At 44.2% G+C, this 20,925-nt stretch overlaps 1 protein-coding gene across 2 annotated transcripts in view; it reads left to right on the forward strand.

Moving 5' to 3' along the window:
• The window catches only part of CATSPER3 (cation channel sperm associated 3), a 41,426-nt gene that overhangs the window by 17,162 nt on the left and 3,339 nt on the right, over positions 1–20,925 (forward strand). The window contains exons 3-6 of one of the 2 annotated variants that reach the window (XM_059174617.1): positions 14,607–14,846; positions 19,399–19,581; positions 20,254–20,394; positions 20,743–20,862. In XM_059174617.1, the coding sequence (XP_059030600.1) occupies positions 14,607–14,846; positions 19,399–19,581; positions 20,254–20,394; positions 20,743–20,862 (684 nt within the window). The remainder of the gene's footprint in view (positions 1–14,606; positions 14,847–19,398; positions 19,582–20,253; positions 20,395–20,742; positions 20,863–20,925) is intronic. The other variant, XM_059174618.1, reaches the window with a different exon arrangement.

Genomic DNA, 20,925 nt, shown 5'->3' on the forward strand with positions numbered 1-20,925 from the left:
CTTGCTGGCTCAGTTGATTAAGTGACTGACTTTAGCTCAGATTATGATACCAGGATCTTGGGATTGGACTCTGCATCAGGCTCTGCATTCAATAAGGAGTCTGCTTGTCCCTCTGGCCCTACCCCTGCTTGTATCTCTGTCTCTGTCTCAAATAAGAAGAGAGAATCTTAAAAAAAAAAAAAAAAAAAAAAAAAAAAAAAAAAAAAAAAGACTTGTTACAAAGACTACCCAGAGTGATCTAGAAATTCATTGCAATCCCTATCCAAATTTAGAGAAAAAATTTTCTTTTTTTTAAAAAAGAAACTGGGGTTCCTGGGTGGCACAGTCATTAAATGTCTGCCTTGAGCTCAGGGTATGATCTCAGGGTCCTGGGATTGAGCCCCGTATCAGGCTCCCTGCTTGGCAGGAAGCCTGCTTCTCCCTCTCTCACACCCCTTGTTTGTGTTCCCTCTCTCACTGTGTCTCTCTCTGTCAAATAAATAAAATCTTTAAAAAAAAACAAATAAAAAAAGAAACTAAAAAATAGATTCTCAAATTCATGTGGATGTGCAAAGGGCCTTGAGTAGCCAAAACAATATTGAATGTGAAGAACAGACTTGGAAAACTTGTACTTTCTGACTTCAGAACTTTCTACAGAGATATTGTAATAAAAACTGTGGTACTGACATAAGGATACACATAGACAAAGAATATAATTGAAATTCTAGGGATAAAACCAAATTAAGTATGGCTAATTGATTTTCAATGAGAATGTAAGACCATTTAGTTGGGGCAAGAATAGTCTTTTCATCATATGGTTCTAGGATAACTTGATATCTACACATAGAGAATAACTCAGACGCCCACCTTACACTGTATTCAAAAATTAACTCACAATGGATCAACATCCTAAATATAAAAGCTAGAATTCTTAGAAGAAAACACAGTGGTAAATGTTCATGACCTTGACCTCAGCAATAGATTCTTACGTATGACACCAAAAGCACAGGCAACAAAAGGGAAAGGCAGATTAATTAGACCTCATTAAATGAAAACATTTGTGAGTCTTAGGGAACTATCATGAGAGTGAAAAGATAAGCCACAGAAAGGAAGAAAATATTTGCACATCATGAATCTGATAGTTAATATGCAGACTATACAAAGAGCTCCCACAACTCAACAATAACATCAACAACAAAATAACCCAATTAAAAAATACCCAAAGGGGGCGCCTGGGTGGCTCAGTGGGTTAAGCCGCTGCCTTCGGCTCAGGTCATGATCTCAGGGTCCTGGGATCGAGTCCCGCATCGGGCTCTCTGCTCGGCAGGGGGCCTGCTTCCCTCTCTCTCTCTCTCTGCCTTCCTCTCCATCTGCTTGTGATTTCTCTCTGTCAAATAAATAAATAAATAAATCTTTAAAAAAATAAATAAAAAATACCCAAAGGACTTGAGTAGACATTTCTCCAAAGAAGATAAGCAAACGACCAATAAGCACATTAAAAGATGTTCAAAATCACTAGTCATTAGGATGAGAAATGCAAATCAAACTCACAAAAATATACAACTCCGCATCCTAATTATTACAGTCATTATAAAAACAAAAACTGTGAAATGGAGAACAAGTGTTGGTGCTGTAGATGTGAAGAAATTAGAACTCTTGTGCATTGTTGGTGTGAATGTAAAATTACGGAGCCACTCTAGAACACATCTCAAAAAGTTAAATGTAGAATTGCCATACAATCCAGCAATTCCTCTTCCAAGTGTATACGGAAAGAATCAGAAATAGAGACTCAAGGGGAGGAGTCAAGATGGCGGAGAAGTAGCAGGCTGAGACTACTTCAGCTAGCAGGAGATCGCTAGATAGCTTATCTAAAGATTGCAACACCTACAAATCCATCGGCAGATCGAAGAGAAGAAGAACAGCAATTCTGGAAACAGAAAAACATCCACTTTTTGAAAGGTAGGACTGGCGGAGACGTGAATCCAAAGCGATGGGAAGATAGACCGCGGGGGGAGGGGCCGGCTCCCGGCAAGCGGCGGAGCAACGGCGCACAAAACCAGGACTTTTAAAAGTCTGTTCCACTGAGGGACATTGCTCCAGAGGCTAAACCGGGGCAAAGCCCACATGGGGTCAGCGTGGCCTCAGGTCCCACAGGGTCACAGAAGGATCGGGGGTGTCCGAGTGTCGCAGAGCTTGTGGGTATTGGAACGGGAAAGCCGGCTACAGAGACAGAGCCGACAGTGAGCTCACAGCTCGGTGTTACCTTGAACCGGCCACAGGCTCAGTGAGCTCGGAGCGCGGCCGGAGGTCAGGCAGATGGGAGTAACTGGGCGCTGTTCTCTGAGGGCGCACTGAGGAGTGGGGCCCCGGGCTCTCGGCTCCTCCAGGCCGGAGACCAGGAGGCCACCATTTGTATTCCCCATCCTCCGGAACTCTACGGAAAGTGCTCAGGGAACAAAAGCTCCTGAAAGCAAACCCGAGTGGATTTCTCAGCCCGGCCCCTGGTAAGGGTGGTACAATTCCGCCTGGGGCAAAGACACTTGAGAATCACTACACCAGGCCCCTCCCCCAGAAGATCAACAAGAAATCCAGCCAAGACCAGGTTCACCTACCAAGGAGTGCGGTTTCAATACCAAGGAGAGCAGCAGAATTCCAGAGGAGGGGAAAGCAAAGCACGGAACTCATGGCTTTCTCCCTGTGATTTTTTTTAGTCTTGCAGTTAATTTAATTTTTTTCTTTTTCATTTTTTTTCTTTTTTTCTTGCCTTCGGATAAAAAATTTTTTTTAACTTTTACCTTTTTCTTTTTTAACGTTTTTTAACTAGTTTATCTAATATATATATTTTTTCTTTTTTATATTTTTCTTTATTCATTTTCTTTTTTTAAATTCTTTTCTTTTTTTTTTCTTTCTTCCTTTTTGAACCTCTTTTTATCCACTTTCTCCCCCCTCACGATCTGGGATCTCTTCTGATTTGGTTAAAGCATATTTTCCTAGGGTTGTTGCCACCCATTTAGTATTTTACTTGCTCCTTCATATACTCTTATCTGGACAAAATGACAAGACGGAAAAATTCACCACAAAAAAAAGAACAAGAGGCAGTACCAAAGGCTAGGGACCTAATCAATACAGACATTGGTAATATGTCAGATCTAGAGTTCAGAATGACAATTCTCAAGGTTCTAGCCAGGCTCGAAAAAGGCATGGAAGATATTAGAGAAACACTCTCGGGAGATATAAAAGCCCTTTCTGGAGAAATAAAAGAACTAAAATCTAACCAAGTTGAAATAAAAAAAGCTATTAATGAGGTGCAATCAAAAATGGAGGAATGGAGGCTCTCACTGCTAGGATAAATGAGGCAGAAGAAAGAATTAGTGATATAGAAGACCAAATGACAGAGAATAAAGATGCTGAGCAAAAGAGGGACAAACAGCTACTGGACCACGAGGGGAGAATTCGAGAGATAAGTGACACCATAAGACGAAACAACATTAGAATAATTGGGATTCCAGAAGAAGAAGAAAGAGAGAGGGGAGCAGAAGGATACTGGAGAGAATTATTGGGGAGAATTTCCCCAATATGGCAAAGGGAACGAACATCAAAATTAAGGAGGTTCAGAGAATGCCCCTCAAAATCAATAAGAATAGGCCCACACCCCGTCACCTAATAGTAAAATTTACAAGTCTCAGTGACAAAGAGAAAATCCTGAAAGCAGCCCGGGAAAAGAAGTCTGTAACATACAATGGTAAAAATATTAGATTGGCAGCTGACTTATCCACAGAGACCTGGCAGGCCAGAAAGAGCTGGCATGATATTTTCAGAGCACTAAACGAGAAAAACATGCAGCCAAGAATACTATATCCAGCTAGGCTATCATTGAAAATAGAAGGAGAGATTAAAAGCTTCCAGGATAAACAAAAACTGAAAGAATTTGCAAACACCAAACCAGCTCTACAGGAAATATTGAAAGGGGTCCTCTAAGCAAAGAGAAAGCCTACAAGCGGTGGATCAGAAAGGAACAGAGACCATATACAGTAACAGTCACCTTACAGGCAATACAATGGCACTAAATTCATATCTCTCAATAGTTACCCTGAATGTTAATGGGCTAAATGCCCCTGTCAAAAGACACAGGGTATCAGAATGGATAAAAAAACAAAACCCATCTATATGTTGCCTCCAAGAAACTCATTTTAAGCCCGAAGACACCTCCAGATTTAAAGTGAGGGGGTGGAAAAGAATTTACCATGCTAATGGACATCAGAAGAAAGCAGGAGTGGCAATCCTTATATCAGATCAATTAGATTTTAAGCCAAAGACTATAATAAGAGATGAGGAAGGACACTATATCATACTCAAAGGGTTTGTCCAACAAGAAAATCTAACAATTTTAAATATCTATGCCCCCAACGTGGGAGCAGCCAACTATATAAACCAATTAATAACAAAATCAAAGAAACACATCAACAATAATACAATAATAGTAGGGGACTTCAACACTCCCCTCACTGAAATGGAGAGATCATCCAAGCAAAAGATCAGCAAGGAAATAAAGGCCTTAAACGACACACTGGACCAGATGGACATCACAAATATATTCAGAACATTTCATCCCAAAGCAACAGAATACACATTCTTCTCTAGTGCACATGGAACATTCTCCAGAATAGATCACATCCTCGGTCCTAAATCAGGACTCAATCGGTATCAAAAGATTGGGATCATTCCCTGCATATTTTCAGACCACAATGCTCTAAAGCTAGAACTCAACCACAAAAGGAAGTTTGGAAAGAACCCAAATACAGACTAAACAGCATCCTTCTAAAGAATGAATGGGTCAACCGGGAAATTAAAGAAGAATTGAAAAAAATCATGGAAACAAATGATAATGAAAATACAACGGTTCAAAATCTGTGGGACACAACAAAGGCAGTCCTGAGAGGAAAATATATAGCGGTACAAGCCTTTCTCAAGAAACAAGAAAGGTCTCAGGTACACAACCTAACCCTACACCTAAAGGAGCTGGAGAAAGAACAAGAAAGAAACCCTAAGCCCAGCAGGAGAAGAGAAATCATAAAGATCAGAGCAGAAATCAATGAAATAGAAACCAAAAAAACAATAGAACAAATCAACGAAACTAGGAGCTGGTTCTTTGAAAGAATTAATAAAATTGATAAACCCCTGGCCCGACTTATCAAAAAGAAAAGAGAAAGGACCCAAATAAATAAAATCATGAATGAAAGAGGAGAGATCACAACTAACACCAAAGAAATACAAACTATTATAAGAACATACTATGAGCAACTCTACGGCAATAAATTTGACAATCTGGAAGAAATGGATGCATTCCTAGAAACATATAAACTACCACAACTGAACCAGGAAGAAATAGAAAGCCTGAACAGACCCATAACCAGTAAGGAGATTGAAACAGTCATTAAAAATCTCCAAACAAACAAAAGCCCAGGGCCAGAAGGCTTCCCGGGGGAATTCTACCAAACATTTAAAGAAGAACTAATTCCTATTCTCCTGAAACTGTTCCAAAAAATAGAAATGGAAGGAAAACTTCCAAACACATTTTATGAGGCCAGCATCACCCAGACAAAATCAGACAAGGATCCCATCAAAAAAGAGAGCTATAGACCAATATCCTTGATGAACACAGATGCGAAAATTCTCACCAAAATACTAGCCAATAGGATTCAACAGTACATTAAAAGGATTATTCACCACGACCAAGTGGGATTTATTCCAGGGCTGCAAGGTTGGTTCAACATCCGCAAATCAGTCAATGTGATACAACACATCAATAAAAGAAAGAACAAGAACCATACGATACTCTCAATAGATGCTGAAAAAGCATTGGACAAAGTACAGCATCCCTTCCTGATCAAAACTCTTCAAAGTGTAGGGATAGAGGGCACATACCTCAATATCATCAAAGCCATCTATGAAAAACCCACCGCAAATATCATTCTCAATGGAGAAAAACTGAAAGCTTTTCCGCTAAGGTCAGGAACACGGCAGGGATGTCCATTATCACCACTGCTATTCAACATAGTACTAGAGGTCCTAGCCTCAGCAATCAGACAACAAAAGGAAATTAAAGGCATCCAAATTGGCAAAGAAGAAGTCAAATTATCACTCTTCGCAGATGATATGATACTCTATGTGGAAAACCCAAAAGACTCCACTCCAAAACTGCTAGAACTTGTACAGGAATTCAGTAAAGTGTCAGGATATAAAATCAATGCACAGAAATCAGTTGCATTTCTCTACACCAACAACAAGACAGAAGAAAGAAAAATTAAGGAGTCAATCCCATTTACAATTGCACCCCAAACCATAAGATACCTTGGAATAAACCTAACCAAAGAGGCACAGAATCTATACTCAGAAAACTATAAAGTACTCATGAAAGAAATTGAGGAAGACACAAAGAAATGGAAAAATGTTCCATGCTCCTGGATTGGATGAATAAATATTGTGAAAATGTCTATGCTACCTAAAGCAATCTACACATTTAATGCAATTCCTATCAAAGTACCATCCATCTTTTTCAAAGAAATGGAACAAATAATGCTAAAATTTATATGGAACCAGAAAAGACCTCGAATAGCCAAAGGGATATTGAAAAAGAAAGCCAAAGTTGGTGGCATCACAATTCCGGACTTCAAGCTCTATTACAAAGCTGTCATCATCAAGACAGCATGGTACTGGCACAAAAACAGACACATAGATCAAGGGAACAGAATAGAGAGCCCAGAAATAGACCCTCAACTCTACGGTCAACTCATCTTCGACAAAGCAGGAAAGAATGTCCAATGGAAAAAAGACAGCCTCTTCAATAAATGGTGCTGGGAAAATTGGACAGCCACATGCAGAAAAATGAAATTGGACCATTTCCTTACACCACACACAAAAATAGACTCAAAATGGATGAAGGACCTCAATGTGCGAAAGGAATCCATCAAAATCCTTGAGGAGAACACAGGCAGCAACCTCTTCGACCTCAGCCGCAGCAACATCTTCCTAGGAACATCGCCAAAGGCAAGGGAAGCAAGGGCAAAAATGAACTATTGGGATTTCATCAAGATCAAAAGCTTTTGCACAGCAAAGGAAACAGTTAACAAAATCAAAAGACAACTGACAGAATGGGAGAAGATATTTGCAAACGACATATCAGATAAAGGACTAGTGTCCAAAATCTATAAAGAACTTAGCAAACTCAACACCCAAAGAACAAATAATCCAATCAAGAAATGGGCAGAGGACATGAACAGACATTTCTGCAAAGAAGACATCCAGATGGCGAACAGACACATGAAAAAGTGCTCCATATCACTCGGCATCAGGGAAATAGAAATCAAAACCACAATGAGATATCACCTCACACCAGTCAGAATGGCTAAAATCAACAAGTCAGGAAATGACAGATGCTGGCAAGGATGCGGAGAAAGGGGAACCCTCCTACACTGTTGGTGGGAATGCAAGCTGATGCAGCCACTCTGGAAAACAGCATGGAGGTTCCTCAAAATGTTGAAAATAGAACTGCCCTATGACCCAGCAATTGCACTACTGGGTATTTACCCTAAAGATACAAACGTAGTGATCCAAAGGGGCACGTGCACCCGAATGTTTATAGCAGCAATGTCCACAATAGCCAAACTATCGAAAGAACCTAGATGTCCATCAACAGATGAATGGATCAAGAAGATGTGGTATATATACACAATGGAATACTATGCAGCCATCAAAAGAAATGAAATCTTGCCATTTGTGACAACATGGATGGAACTAGAGCGTATCATGCTTAGCGAAATAAGTCAATCAGAGAAAGACAACTATCATATGATCTCCATGATATGAGGAAGTGGTGAAGTGGTGATGCAACATGGGGGCTTAAGTGGGTAGAAGAAGAATCAATGAAACAAGATGGAATTGGGAGGGAGACAAACCATAAGTGACTCTTAATCTCACAAAACAAACTGAGGGTTGCTGGGGGGAGGGGGGTTGGGAGAAGGGGGGTGGGGTTATGGTCATTGGGGAGGGTATGTGCTTTGGTGAGTGCTGTGAAGTGTGTAAACCTGGTGATTCACAGACCTGTACCCCCGGGGATAAAAATATATGTTTATAAAAAAATAAAAAATTAAAAAAAAGCACACACACACACACACACAAAAGAAATAGAGACTCAAACAGATTCTTGTACACCAGTGTTCACAGCACCATTGTTCATAGTAGCCAAAAGGTGGGAGCAAATCATGTGTCCATTGGCTGATGAATGGATAAAGAAAATGTGTCTATACGTAAAATGGAATATTATTCAGCCTTTAAAAAGAATGAAATTGTGATACACACTACAATGTGGATAAACCTTGAACACATTATGCCAAGTGAAATAAACCAGGTATAAAAGGGCAAATATTGTATGGCTTTATCTGCATAAAGTATTTAGAAGAGGAAAATTCATATAGACAGGAAGTAGAATTGAATTTTCTGGGGGATGTGGGGAGAGGAGAATGTGAGGTTACTGTTTGTTGGGTTCAGAGCTTCTGTTTGGGAGGATGAAATAGTTCTGGAAATAGATGGTAGTGATGGTTGCACAATATTGTGAATGCACTTAATTCCACTGAATTGATTGTATATCTAAAAATGATTAAATAGGGTAATTTTCATGTTATGTATATATCTTACAATAAGTAGAAACAAATGTTATAAATACTCAAAACTAATCCCCTCCTCACTGAATTTTACATTTTAAAATGACAAACTTAATGGTACATGAATTATACCTCAATTTAGAAATTTAATGAGCTGACCTTTTGGAAAAGAGGAACAGAACAAAATCAAAAAGAAGGATAAAGGAAGGAAACGTAGAAGAATAAAGGAAAATAGAAAAAAGGAAATAATAAAGGTAGGGACAAAAATTAATGAAATAGAAAGCAAAGATTCAAGGGAAAGTATTAACAACGCCACAGTTAGAGCTTAGGAAACAATTATGAAATAGCTTTGTTCATGAGACAAGGCAAATGGAAGCTCTGAATCATGTTAGGGTTTGGGTTTTTTTTTTTTTTTAAGATTTTTTATTTATCCATTTGATAGAGAAAGAAAGCAAGAGTACAAACGGGAACAGCAGGCAGAGGGAGAAGCAGGCTCTTTGCTGAACAGGGAGCCCTATTTGGGGCTTGATTCCAGAACTCTGGGATCATGACCTGAGCCAAAGGGAGACGCCTGATTGATGGAGCCTCCAGGTGCCCCTCATGTCAGGTATTTAAAAGGAAAATTACAGATACAGTAGATGTCAGTAATCTAATAATTTTATGCTAATGAATTTGAAAACCTAGCTGAAATAAGATATTCTAGAAAAAATTTACAAAACGGATTTTCAATAAAAAAGCAAAAACTTGAAATAAACTTTGTATGTCCTTATATTTCCTTTAATGGCTATAAAGCATTGAATTAGTAGTTAAAACTTTACCCCCGAGGGCGCCTGGGTGGCTCAGTGGGTTAAAGCCTCTGCCTTGGGCTCAGGTCATGATCCCAGGGTCCTGGGATCGAGCTCTCTGCTCAGCAGGGAGCCTGCTTCCTCCTCTCTCTCTCTCTGCCTGCCTCTCTGCCTACTTGTGATCTCTGTCTGTCAAATAAATAAATAAATTCTTTAAAACAAAACAAAACAAAAACCAAAACTTTACCCCCGAAAACTACGAACTAACCCAGACTAGCTAGTTATACCTTGATGGAAGATACCATTCTAAACATATACAGTGCTTACAGTGATTAGATAAATGAGTATATCTGCCTTGCCCACAGACAGTTCATCTTGTGAGGCTAGTATAACTTCCATGCCAAACTAGACAAATATGAGAAAGAAAAATGACACCAAATTATATGAACATTAACATAAAAATCCCAAAGAGAAAATTAAGAAACTGAATTAGAAAATGGAAGAAAAAGAGTATATATATATATATATATATATATATATACTCTTTTTCTTCCATTCCAATGATATATATATATATATATATCATTGCCAAGTTTTTCAGAAATTCAAGTATTAAAAAAATCCACATATTTTATTAACCAGCTTAAAATATTAAAGAAGAAAAAAACAGCCCATCAGATAGTTTCAAGAGATGCAGGAAAAAATATATATCATGAATATCCACTAAGATAAAAACTTAGCAGGGCACCTGGGTGGCTCAGTTGGTTAAGGATATGCCTTTAGCTCAGGTCATGATCTTAGGGTCCTGGGATGGAGCCCCATGTGGGGCCCTGAGCTCAGCAGGAGTCTGCTTCTCCCTCTGCCCCTTTTCCCCACTCATGCACTCTGTCTAATAAATACATTTTTAAAAATCTAAAAAACAGGGAGATAAAAGCTTAGCAAACTAGGAATAGAAAGGATTTATTTTTAACCCAATTAAGGGTATGTAAAACTTGTATCAAAATTAACACAGTGATGAAACTTTAGCAGTATTCTCTTTCAAAGTTCAGAAAAATAATGTCATTTCTGCATAGAACCCTCAAAAGAATCTGAAAAAAATTGTTAACTAATAAAGTTAATACTAATTAATAAAGTTATTATAAAGCCCAGCAAGTTTGCTGGTTATATGATTAATAAATAAAATTAATTACATTTAACATATCAGTTATAAAACAGCACTTCTAATGGAATATGAAAAGTACTTTGACAAAAGATTTAATAAAATCTAATAAATCAAAAAAAGATGTGTGATTTTTAAAAAAGATTTTATTTATTTGAGGGAAAGACAGCAAGCAAGAGCACAAGAAGGGGGAAGGACAGAGGGAGAAGCAGACTCCCCGCTGAGCAGGGATCCCAGCATGGGGCTTGATCCCAGGACACCAGGATCATGACTTGAGTAAAGGCAGACACAACCAACTGAGCCCTCCCGACGCCCCAGATTTGTGTGATCTTTTAGGAGAAAATAATTCAAATATGTGAAGGTTTAGCTGATGCTAAAATTTAGGGAAAAGAATGAAAGAGAAAAAGCAAACGAGATGACTTTGAAAGTTTAAAGGGAAGAGAAGGCTAGACTTAACCAGATAAGCAGACTGTAGGGCTTTCGTAATGAAGGCAGGGTAGAGGCCAGCGCAACAGGCAAGAGGGAAACAGATCCTGGTCTGGACAGAGACCCAGCACCTGTCAGGGGGCCCTGTGGGCTGGTGCCAAAAGGGTACCTTCTGCAGGAAACAATACTGGGACCATTGGTCGTAGGTATAGAGAGAGCATGTTACTGGATCTCTGCTTCATGGCAGACATGACTGGGTTAAAGACCCAACCTGAAAAGTGACACTTCAAAATGTTTAGAGAAAATATAGAATATTTACACAATCTCAGGAGGGGATGGTTTCTTAAAATACAAACTCTGTAAGTCATGAAAAACAAACTCCGTAAGTCATGAAAAAACAGTTTGGTTCCTTTGATTCCATTAAGATTTTAAACTTCTGTTCATCAAAAGATCATTGAAAATGTGAAAATATAAGTCAGCGGAGGAGAAGATATTTGCAACACATCTAACAGGTAAAGAATCAGGATTCAAAATATCTGGAAAAATTCATTCTTTTGCAGACCACTAAGAAAAAAACAAAACAATCCAGCTGAGAATTTGGCAAAAGATAAGAAATGGGCAGTTTACAATTAAGTGTATAAGAAGATGTCCAGCTTCATTAATTATAGAAAGTACATAAAAAGATACCATTGCATATTCATCAGACTGACAAAAATGGAGAAGTTCTACAGTGGGAATCATTGGTAAGCACGTGAAGCAGTAGGAACATTGTGGGATTAAAAGTTAAAACACTTCTCACCTTGCAGTCACGTTGAAGGTGCTCTTACCTTACAACTCCCTAATTCCACTCCTGGGTCTGTACCCAAGGGAAGCTTTACACATGGATATGTGTAAATATATATGTGATATATACCAATTACTCACCCTTTTTGTACTGTTGTGCTGTTGCAATAGTAAAATTTACCAACAAGCCAAATATCCCCAATGGGTAACTAGATAAATATAGTATTTTCACGAGTGGTATCGCTACATAGTAGTAAAACCACTAGGTTTTGCGTAAACTAGTTTTACACATATCAACATAGATGAATCTCATAGTGTTATTTATTTTTAGAGAGATTTATCCATTTTAGGGGCACTTGAGTGGCTGAGTCATTTAAGTGTCTGCCTTTGGCTCAGGTCATGATCCCAGGGTCCTGGGATTGAGTCCCGTGTCAGGCTTCCTGCTCAGTGTGGTGGCCTGTTTCTCCTTCTCCTTGCTTGTGCTATCTCTCTCTCTCTCTCAAATAAATAAATATAATCTTTAAAAAAATTATTCATTTTCGGGAGAGAGAGAGAGTGAGTGCATGTGTGTGTGTGTGTATGAGGGGGTCCTTGATCTCACAACTCTAAGATCATGACCTGAGCTCAAATCAAGAGTCAGATGCTTAACTGACTGAGCCACTCAGGTGTTCCAACATAATTTTAAATGGAAAAAACTCAACAAATTGCCAAGAGCACTTCAGTGTAACATTATGCTGTTTGTTGTGATGTCTAAAAAAATGCAAAAGAATGCCAGGTACTTTTGGGGATACATATGGTCCCTGAGGGCTACACAGGAGGCTGCCTGCAATGGTAATAATATTTTATTTCTTAAGCTGGGTGGTAGTGTGTGGCTTTCATTATATTCTTTATGTCTTTTTGTGTATCTTAAATATTAGGTAGTAGTTAAAAAAATAACAATGTATATAAATAGTTGCCAGTTAGGGGGCCACAAACATAAGTAGGCAGGACAAATAAAAATCCCAGCTGCCCTAATATTATCGGAATGGATAGTTGTGGCCTCAGTTACATCTTCCAGTGGCAGCATCTGACATATATTTAAAAGGTGCTCTATCTCAAAAGCCTTCCTGTTTCTCTCCAGAAACTCTCTCCAGCCCATTTCAGTGCATCCCAAACTCATCCCAGGGAAAGCATCACTGCTGACCCAGTTGCTCTGTCTCAAGCCCTAGAATCTTCTCTGGCCTCCTGTCTTCCCTGTGCACTCCGAACTCCAGCAGCAAGTCCTGACTTGGCAGCCTACAAAAGACAGGCTTTTCCCTCTTCCCTTTGATGCCACACCATCCCCAGTCCAGTCCAGTCCGGTCTAACCTCCCCTCTAGCTGGTTAGAGAGAACTCCTGTTCTCTGATTCTTCCTCCCTAAGCACCCCCCTCACCCACCCCACTCACCCTTCTCATCAGCTCCGCACTAGTCGCTTTTCCATGGAGATCTCTTAAAAATATAAATTATCACTCCCTTGCTCAGAATCCTCCAAGGTGGAGGTTAAAATTCAAAGCTCTCACCAGGCCTGCCCTCTGTGGCCTGCCCCTTCAATGGCATCTCCCACCCTCCTCACCCCTTTCTGTTCTAGCCACGTGGATCTTGCTGTTCTTTGAGCAAACCCTTTCTCACCTGAAGGCCCTTGTACTTGCTGTTTGGGAACTTTGTCCCAGATTTTAGCACGGCTCCTTTCCAAGGCCTCCACTCACCACCTTTTCTAAAATAGCTGCCACGGCTCTCCCCCAACCCAACCAGCCCTTTCATCTCCTTTGGCTGTTTCCTTCACTCCCCTTCCTTCCCACCTGGGGTCATCTTATTTCCGTATTTGTTTGAGCCTTCATTTCTGTCTCCCTCTGCTAGATCATATGCTTCCTGGGGGCTGAATATTTTCTGTCTAATTCGTTGTTGTGGTTTTTTTTTTTAATTTTTATTTATTTATTTATTATTTATTATTATTTTTTTAAAGATTTTATTTATTAACTTGACAGAGAGAAATCACAAGTAGACGGAGAGGCAGCCAGAGAGAGAGAGAGGGAAGCAGGCTCCCTGCTGAGCAGAGAGCCTGATGTGGGACTTGATCCCAGGACCCCAAGATCATGACCTGAGCTGAAGGCAGCGGCTCAACCCACTGAGCCACCCAGGCGCCCCTGTTGTGTTTTGATAATAAGGAAAAGATCACTCAGGAAGCACCTTTTGGTAAAATCAAAGCCACTGGGGTTGTAGATGCACGAGAAGAATTTGAATAAGGTTATTTCATAAAGTACAGAAGTGGGGAAAAAAAAGCAGAATATTCTGCTGTTCTAACTGTTCTAAAACAATTAACTGATTTTCAGTATTTGTGATGAATGGATAAATATTAATAGATATTTGAGTATTTCATCTCTGTTCCTAAAAGTTTGGAAATTCAGGTTGGCCAGAAAACTCTTGGGATCTTTTCTTTGGGAAAGCTTACATTCAGGTTACCTCACATGTGCAGTTGACTTAGACTGGGGTCTAGGTGGTCATTCTGTCTTCCAGTCAGTCTGTCGTTCTCAAGCCCCCTGGGTGTGACCTAGCCCCAGTTTCGGGCTGCAGGGAGGGAAGCTGCAGAACGGGAAGAGAATAGGGCCCACCGTGTGTCTGCTGTGTGCCTGCAGCTCTGCCTGGGTTTCTCTGTCATGTGGTTGACCTAGGCGTACCCTCCGTCTGCCGAGATGCACACAGCCAGTTGGGCCCCTCCTGCAGGGAGAGGGAGGGACGATGGGGCTCTGCCGCTTGGCCTGACCCTCTGATCTTCGGCACCCCCCGCCCCCCGCAGGTCTCCGAGCTGATCTTTGTGTCCATCTATAGCTCTGAGTTCTGCATGAAGCTCTATGTGGACCCCATCAACTACTGGAAGGATGGCTACAACCTGCTGGATGTCATCATTATCGTCACTATCTTCATCCCCTATGGGCTGCACAGATTCAAGGGCAAGCACTACCCCTACCTCAACATTGCTGACGGCATGCAGTCCCTGCGCATCCTCAAGCTCATCACCTACAGCCGTGGCATCCGGGTGAGTGACCTGGGGCTGCTGTGGGCTGGAGGCGCCGGCCGTGGGGCCTGTCTGCCCACCAGCCCCCGAGGAAATAATCTGTCTCCCCCGACCATCCGGTTATGGAGCCCTACTGTAGGGCAGGTCACTCCTCACCCATGTTACCTCATTTCATTCTAAAACAACTGCGGAAGAGTGTCCTTAGCTCTGTGTCACAGGTGAAGAAATCGAGACCCACGGTCACGCAGCAGTTAAATATCACAGCCGAGATTTGAAAGGTGTGGCTGACTCCAGAGGCCACGCTAACTTTTCCTTTCTCCCATGCTACCAAAGGGACAGACTTGCTTACGGTACAGGCCCTTCGAGCTGCATTCCCAGGAGTCTCCGGCGCCTTGGTGGCATGAGCCACTCAATTCCAATTGTGTGCTTTCCCCATACAGCTAAAAATCTGCTGCTTCTCCTGACGGAAATAGTAGCATTACTTTGTTCAGGCTGCTCCAGGAATGGGGCTCCTGCTAGAAGTCATGGGGTGACCAGTCTTTGTTTGGCTTGGAAGGTTTCATAGCTGACCCAGCCCGCCCTGAAGCATCCATCCCAGGCACAGTATGTTTGCCGTGGCTCTGTGCCCCGTGTCTGTGCTTCTCCAGGAAGGGGCGGTCTTGGCTGCATTTGACCAGCTTGGGTATGTGTTGGCCTGTTTTGCTGAGAGATTGCCCAGCCGGGCGTCTGTCTGGAACCTGGGCCCTATACTTAGCAGCCCCAGGCCTGGGGGACAAGACGAAGACTGCATTGAAGAGTTCCCCTTGGCACAGACCCCCGTTCATTCATTGTATGCTCTCATGTGGTCACTTGGCCCCTGGAGCGCCTCCCAAACAGGCCTCCTGCCTTCCCCCTCATGGTTAGACTCCTGGAGAGAGGGGGGCGTAACTCCTACTTCCCACTTCCTTACTTGTCATTTGTACCCTGGCTTCTTCCCTCCATAGGAACTGGCCTCTCTGAGGTAGTCAGCAACCTCCTCGTCACCAGGTCCCCTGGCCAGTCCCACTGGCACCCTGTCACTGCCCTTTCTTGGGGTTCCTCCAGCCTCTTGAGCTTAACGTTTTGGGTGCATGCGTTTTCTCAAGACTGTACCCCACGTTCTTCTCACCTGCACCCCATTCTGCGTACCCTCTTGGGTGATCTTTCCTACGTTTCAGGGATCATCACCTGCCCACGCTTCTCTCTGACCTTCAGATGCATGGCCTCCTGGACGTCTCTTGTGCTCCTCAAACCCAGGCCATCTGAGCTGTATGTCATCGCTTTCCCCCACCCTCACATCCCCAGACCCTGGCCCATCCTTCTGTGTTGTGTCTTTACATAACAGCCAGGTTGTAAATTTGAGTGTCAGCATTGACGCCTCTGTCTCAAAGTCCTGTTGCGTGACCTGCTACGTCGTTCATGACCAGTCCTCATCTTTTCTCCATCACCACCCAACTTCGTCAGGATTCCTGCGCTGGCTTCCCACACTCCTTAGATAGCCCTGGGGCAAAAATGCCCCCCCACCAGCTGGGGGAGAATCTTTTTTTTAAATTTTAATTTTTCAATTAACATAGAATGTATTATTTGCTTCAGGTGTACAGGTCTGTGATTCATCAGTCTTAAATAATTCACAGCACTCACCAAAGCACATACCCTTCCAATGTCCGTCATGCAGCCACCCCATCCCTCCCACCCTGCTCCCCTCCAGCAACCCTCAGTTTATTTTCTGAGATTAAAAGTCTCTTTTGGTTTGTCTCCCTCTCTGGTTTTGACTCATTTCACTTTTCCCCTTGTATCTTGTTTCTCAAATTCCTCATATCAAGGAGATCATATGATAATTGTCTTTCTCTGATTGACTTATTTCGCTTAGCGTAATACACTCAAGTTCCATCCACGTCATTGCAAATGACAAGATTTCATTTCTTTTGATGGCTGCATAGTATTCCATTGTGTATATATACCACATCTTCTTCTTCTTCTTTTTTTTTTTTTTAAAGATTTTATTTATCAGAGAGAGGGAGAGAGCAAGCACAGGCAGACAGAATGGCAGGCAGAGGCAGAGGGAGAAGCAGGCTCCCTGCAGAGCAAGGAGCCCGATGTGGGACTCCATCCCAGGATGCTGGGATCATGACCTGAGCTGAAGGCAGCTGCTTAACCAACTGAGCCACCCAGGCGTCCCTATACCACATCTTCTTTATCCATTCACCTGTTGATGGACATCTAGGCTCTTTCCGTAGTTTGGCTATTGTGGACATTGCTGCTATAAACATTCGGGTGCACGTGCCCCTTTGGATCACTACATTTGTATCTTTAGAGTAAATACCCAGTAGTGCAATTGCTGGGTCCTAGGGTAGCTCTATTTTCAACTTTCTGAGGAACCTCCATGCTGTTTTCCAGAGTGGCTGCGCCAGCTTGCATTCCCCCCAACAGTGCAGGAGGGTTCCCCTTTCTCTGCATCCTCACCAACACCTGTCGTTTCTTGACTGGTTAATTTTAGCCATTCTGACTGGCATGAGGTGGTATCTCATTGTAGTTTTGGTTTGTATTTCCCTGACGCCAAGTGATGGTGAGCACTTGCTGGGGAGAGTCTTCAAAGGGTACCTCAAATCACGGCAGCCTTCCTTTCAAACCCGAGAGTGGCTCCCCTTATTTGTAGGCTAGAAATAGACCCTATAATGTATGTAGGAGCGGGGGAAGGGAGCATCAGAGGTGCCAGGCACTGGAGTCTGTGGCTGGTAGGGATGGTGGTAAGGCAGGTGGACAGAAAAGACGAGAGGTCCCTGGGAGGTGGATGCTGGGTGATAGGCACGTCAGACCGAGGGACAGTCAGACAGTTGGAAGCATGGCTACTTTTTGCAGGTGTTGGGCACCAAGGGAGCAGGAGCCGAAAGTGGTGTAGGGGTCAATGGGGATGAAGGAGTTAAGGGACAAAGAGGCTGGGGGTTGGTGACAGCCTCCCGGTGCTCGTCTCCTGCTCCCTGGAGCACCTCACTCTCCACACATCTGGGCTTGGGCAGGCCTCTTCTGTGGACTATATCCCAGGGCAGCATTTCTCACGAGATCTTGTCTCTTCCCTTTTTAAGTAGTTCTTGGGGAAGAAGCTCTGTCTCTGTCTCACAGGGAGGGAGAGAGTTTTGTACCTCTCGCCTCTGGAATTAATCCCAGACACTGATTTTCTTCCCCCAGGTAGAGGGATGTGTTCCCCTCTGTAGGCGGCTATCTAGCCCGTCCATGTGGAAGGCAGCGCCAGGGCTCTCCCCTTGTCTTTCTGCTTCCCAAGTTACCCCAGACTAACACTTCACTGTCCCGGGGCGCAGCTCTCTCAAGTGCCTCCATTCCTAGTGTGAAGCTAGTAAACAGCTTTAGGACCTGCAAGGGGGGGCCTTGAGGTGAAGAGCTATACGGCAAAGGGCTTGGGAGTTGGTCCTAGCTCTGTCACTGTATTGGCCAAGAATTTTTGCTTTTCTGAGCCTTTGCTTCCTCATCTCAAAACATGACAAGTGATAATGCCCACTTGCCTTGAAATAATGTCTGGGGCAGCATCTAGGTAGGTGACCATGTCTTGAGCACCAAGTGTATGCAAGACAGGGGTGTGGAGAATGAATGACGAAGAGCCATATGCTGTGCTCCCCAGGAGTGGTGAACATAGTGGGAGGCAAGACATATGAGCACTTTCTAGAGGAAGACTGAGGTCATGGGATGGAGACCTGTCTGTGGAGGAGGACCCAGAAAGAACAGGAAGCAATATCCCTCTGAGCCTTCATCATTCCCACTCCCAGGGTAGCTCCCCAATAGGGAACTTCTGTGCTTGGCAGAGCATACAGGGCTGGCTCTTAGCTGAGAGGCACAGTGGGACAACTTGGAATGACCACAGAGGCAGGCTGGGACTCAAGTGGAGTTGCCAGTGGTGCTGATGGGGAGACACCCAGGCCTGAGGACCATCTCCCCATGGGGGACTGAGGACAGAGGTCAGGTACTGCTCAAGCACTACTGGATTGGTCCAGCCCTCAGTCTGGGTACAGTTCCCATTCATCCACCTGTCCATCCATCTGTCCATCCACCCACCCAACCATCCATCTACCCACCCATCCATCTACCCATTCACCCACCCATCCATCTACCCATCCATCCACCCATCCCCCCCCCACCCATCCACCCACCCACCTACCCACCCATCCATCTATCCATCCATCCACCCCCCCTCCGTCTGTCCATCCATCCATCCACCACTTGTCCATCTATCCACCCACCCACCCATCCATCCACCCACCCACCTAACCACCCATCCACCCATCTACCCATCCATCCATCCCATCCACCCATCCATCCATCCATCCATCCATCCACCCATCCATCCCTCCATCCATCCACCTACCCATCCGTCTGTCCATCCATCCATTCACCCATCTATCTATCCATCCATCTATCCATCCATCCCTTTATGGGGCCTGGCACTGGATGCTGGGACCAGCTGGGGTCTGGGCAGACTGGACCTGTCCGCTGAGCCCCACTCAGCCTGGCAGCCTGGCCTAGCCCCCGTGCCTCTGCCTTGCAGACCCTCATCACTGCTGTGGGGCAGACAGCCTACATCGTGGCCTCCGTGCTCATCCTGTTCTTCGTCCTCATGTTCATCTTCGCTATCTTGGGCTTCTGCCTATTTGGAACTCCAGACAGGGGTGACCTGAATAACTGGGGGAACCTGGCTGTGGCCTTCTTCACTCTCTTCAGCTTGGCCACGGTACTGTGGGAACAGGGGTTGGGGAAGTGGCCTTAGGAATGGGGTGCCAGCTGGTGTGGGTGTGTGGACAGCTTGGGCCTCACATGGGATCGTCCTCATGTTCAGGTACTTAGCTGGGCTGGCCTTCCAGAGCTAAGCAGATGCCAGGGCCCTGGCCAGGGGTCCATTCCTCTCTCTGATCTTGTGGCTCCCTAAAGCATTCCCATTTGACCCACAGGGTTATAAAAACTTTCAAGAAGTTCTCAAAAGATAATTCATTTGGATCAAGTTTACTTTAGAAATGAAAGCCATGTCATGTAGCCTTTCTGGGACTAGGCTGTCACAACTCCACCCAAAATCGGTCTGCAGTGCCCAAGTCCAGAAGGGTAGACTCTGGGGTCTTTGCATAGGAGGGCCTTGTAGAGAGGCAGTGTATTTCCTGGAAGGATGGGAGTCCTTTGGGAAAAGAGCCCCCAGGGCACCTTGGCTAGTAGCGTCTGTACCCCATGGAGCCTTGCGTCCCCAGCCACCATGCATAGACCAGGGTCCTTGGCTGGGGGTGGTGGTGTGGGGCTGATGTGAAGGCAGAGCCAGCCGCATCCTCAGTGGGGCCGGGGCTGCTGTAGCCCAGGGAATGGGGAGGCCTTCCCCGTGGGGCCTTGGCACTCAGCATACCATGCCTTGCCCACGCAGGTCGATGGCTGGACAGACCTGCAGGAGCAGTTGGACAATCGCAACTTGGCTCTCAGCCGGACGTTCACCATCATCTTCATCTTGCTTGCCACCTTCATCTTCCTCAGTATGTTCGTGGGTGTGATGATCATTCACACTGAGGTGAGGCTGCGCTCATCAGGATGGCCGGGTTGGCGCTCTCGTGGCAGGCAGAGCCACAGGCCCCCATTTCCGGGGTGGGGGTGTGTGGGGAGGGGGTTCCGTGGGCCCTCCCTTGCCCAGCCCTGCTCTTCTCCCTGGGCCAGGGCATCTTCCTGCCTTGTGCTGGTGGTCAGCAGGACAGGGGCCTGAGGAGTCCTTGCAGCTGCGGATGGCAGCTTGAGTTAGGGGCCGGCCCTGTATGGTGTCACCCTTGCTGAGGAGCCACACGAGTCTAGGGAAGAAGAAAGACGGGGTGGGTGGGTGTGTGGTGAGAGCCTGTATCTTCCCCCCTTTTCCCCCCATCTCTAGGCCTCCTTTAAGAAGTTCAAGCTGGACCTGATGGCCGAGAGGCACATGGCGCTCATGGGAGAGAAGCAGGTGATTCTGAGGCGGCAGCAGGAAGAGGTCAGCAGGCTGATGCAGATGCAGGTAGGCTGTCGCCAGGCTTGGTGGGGGGCAGGCCCATGGACAAAGGGGGCTCTGGGGCCCATG

The sequence above is a fragment of the Mustela lutreola genome, chromosome 5 (assembly GCF_030435805.1).
Source record: "Mustela lutreola isolate mMusLut2 chromosome 5, mMusLut2.pri, whole genome shotgun sequence".
Taxonomy (NCBI): domain Eukaryota; kingdom Metazoa; phylum Chordata; class Mammalia; order Carnivora; family Mustelidae; genus Mustela; species Mustela lutreola.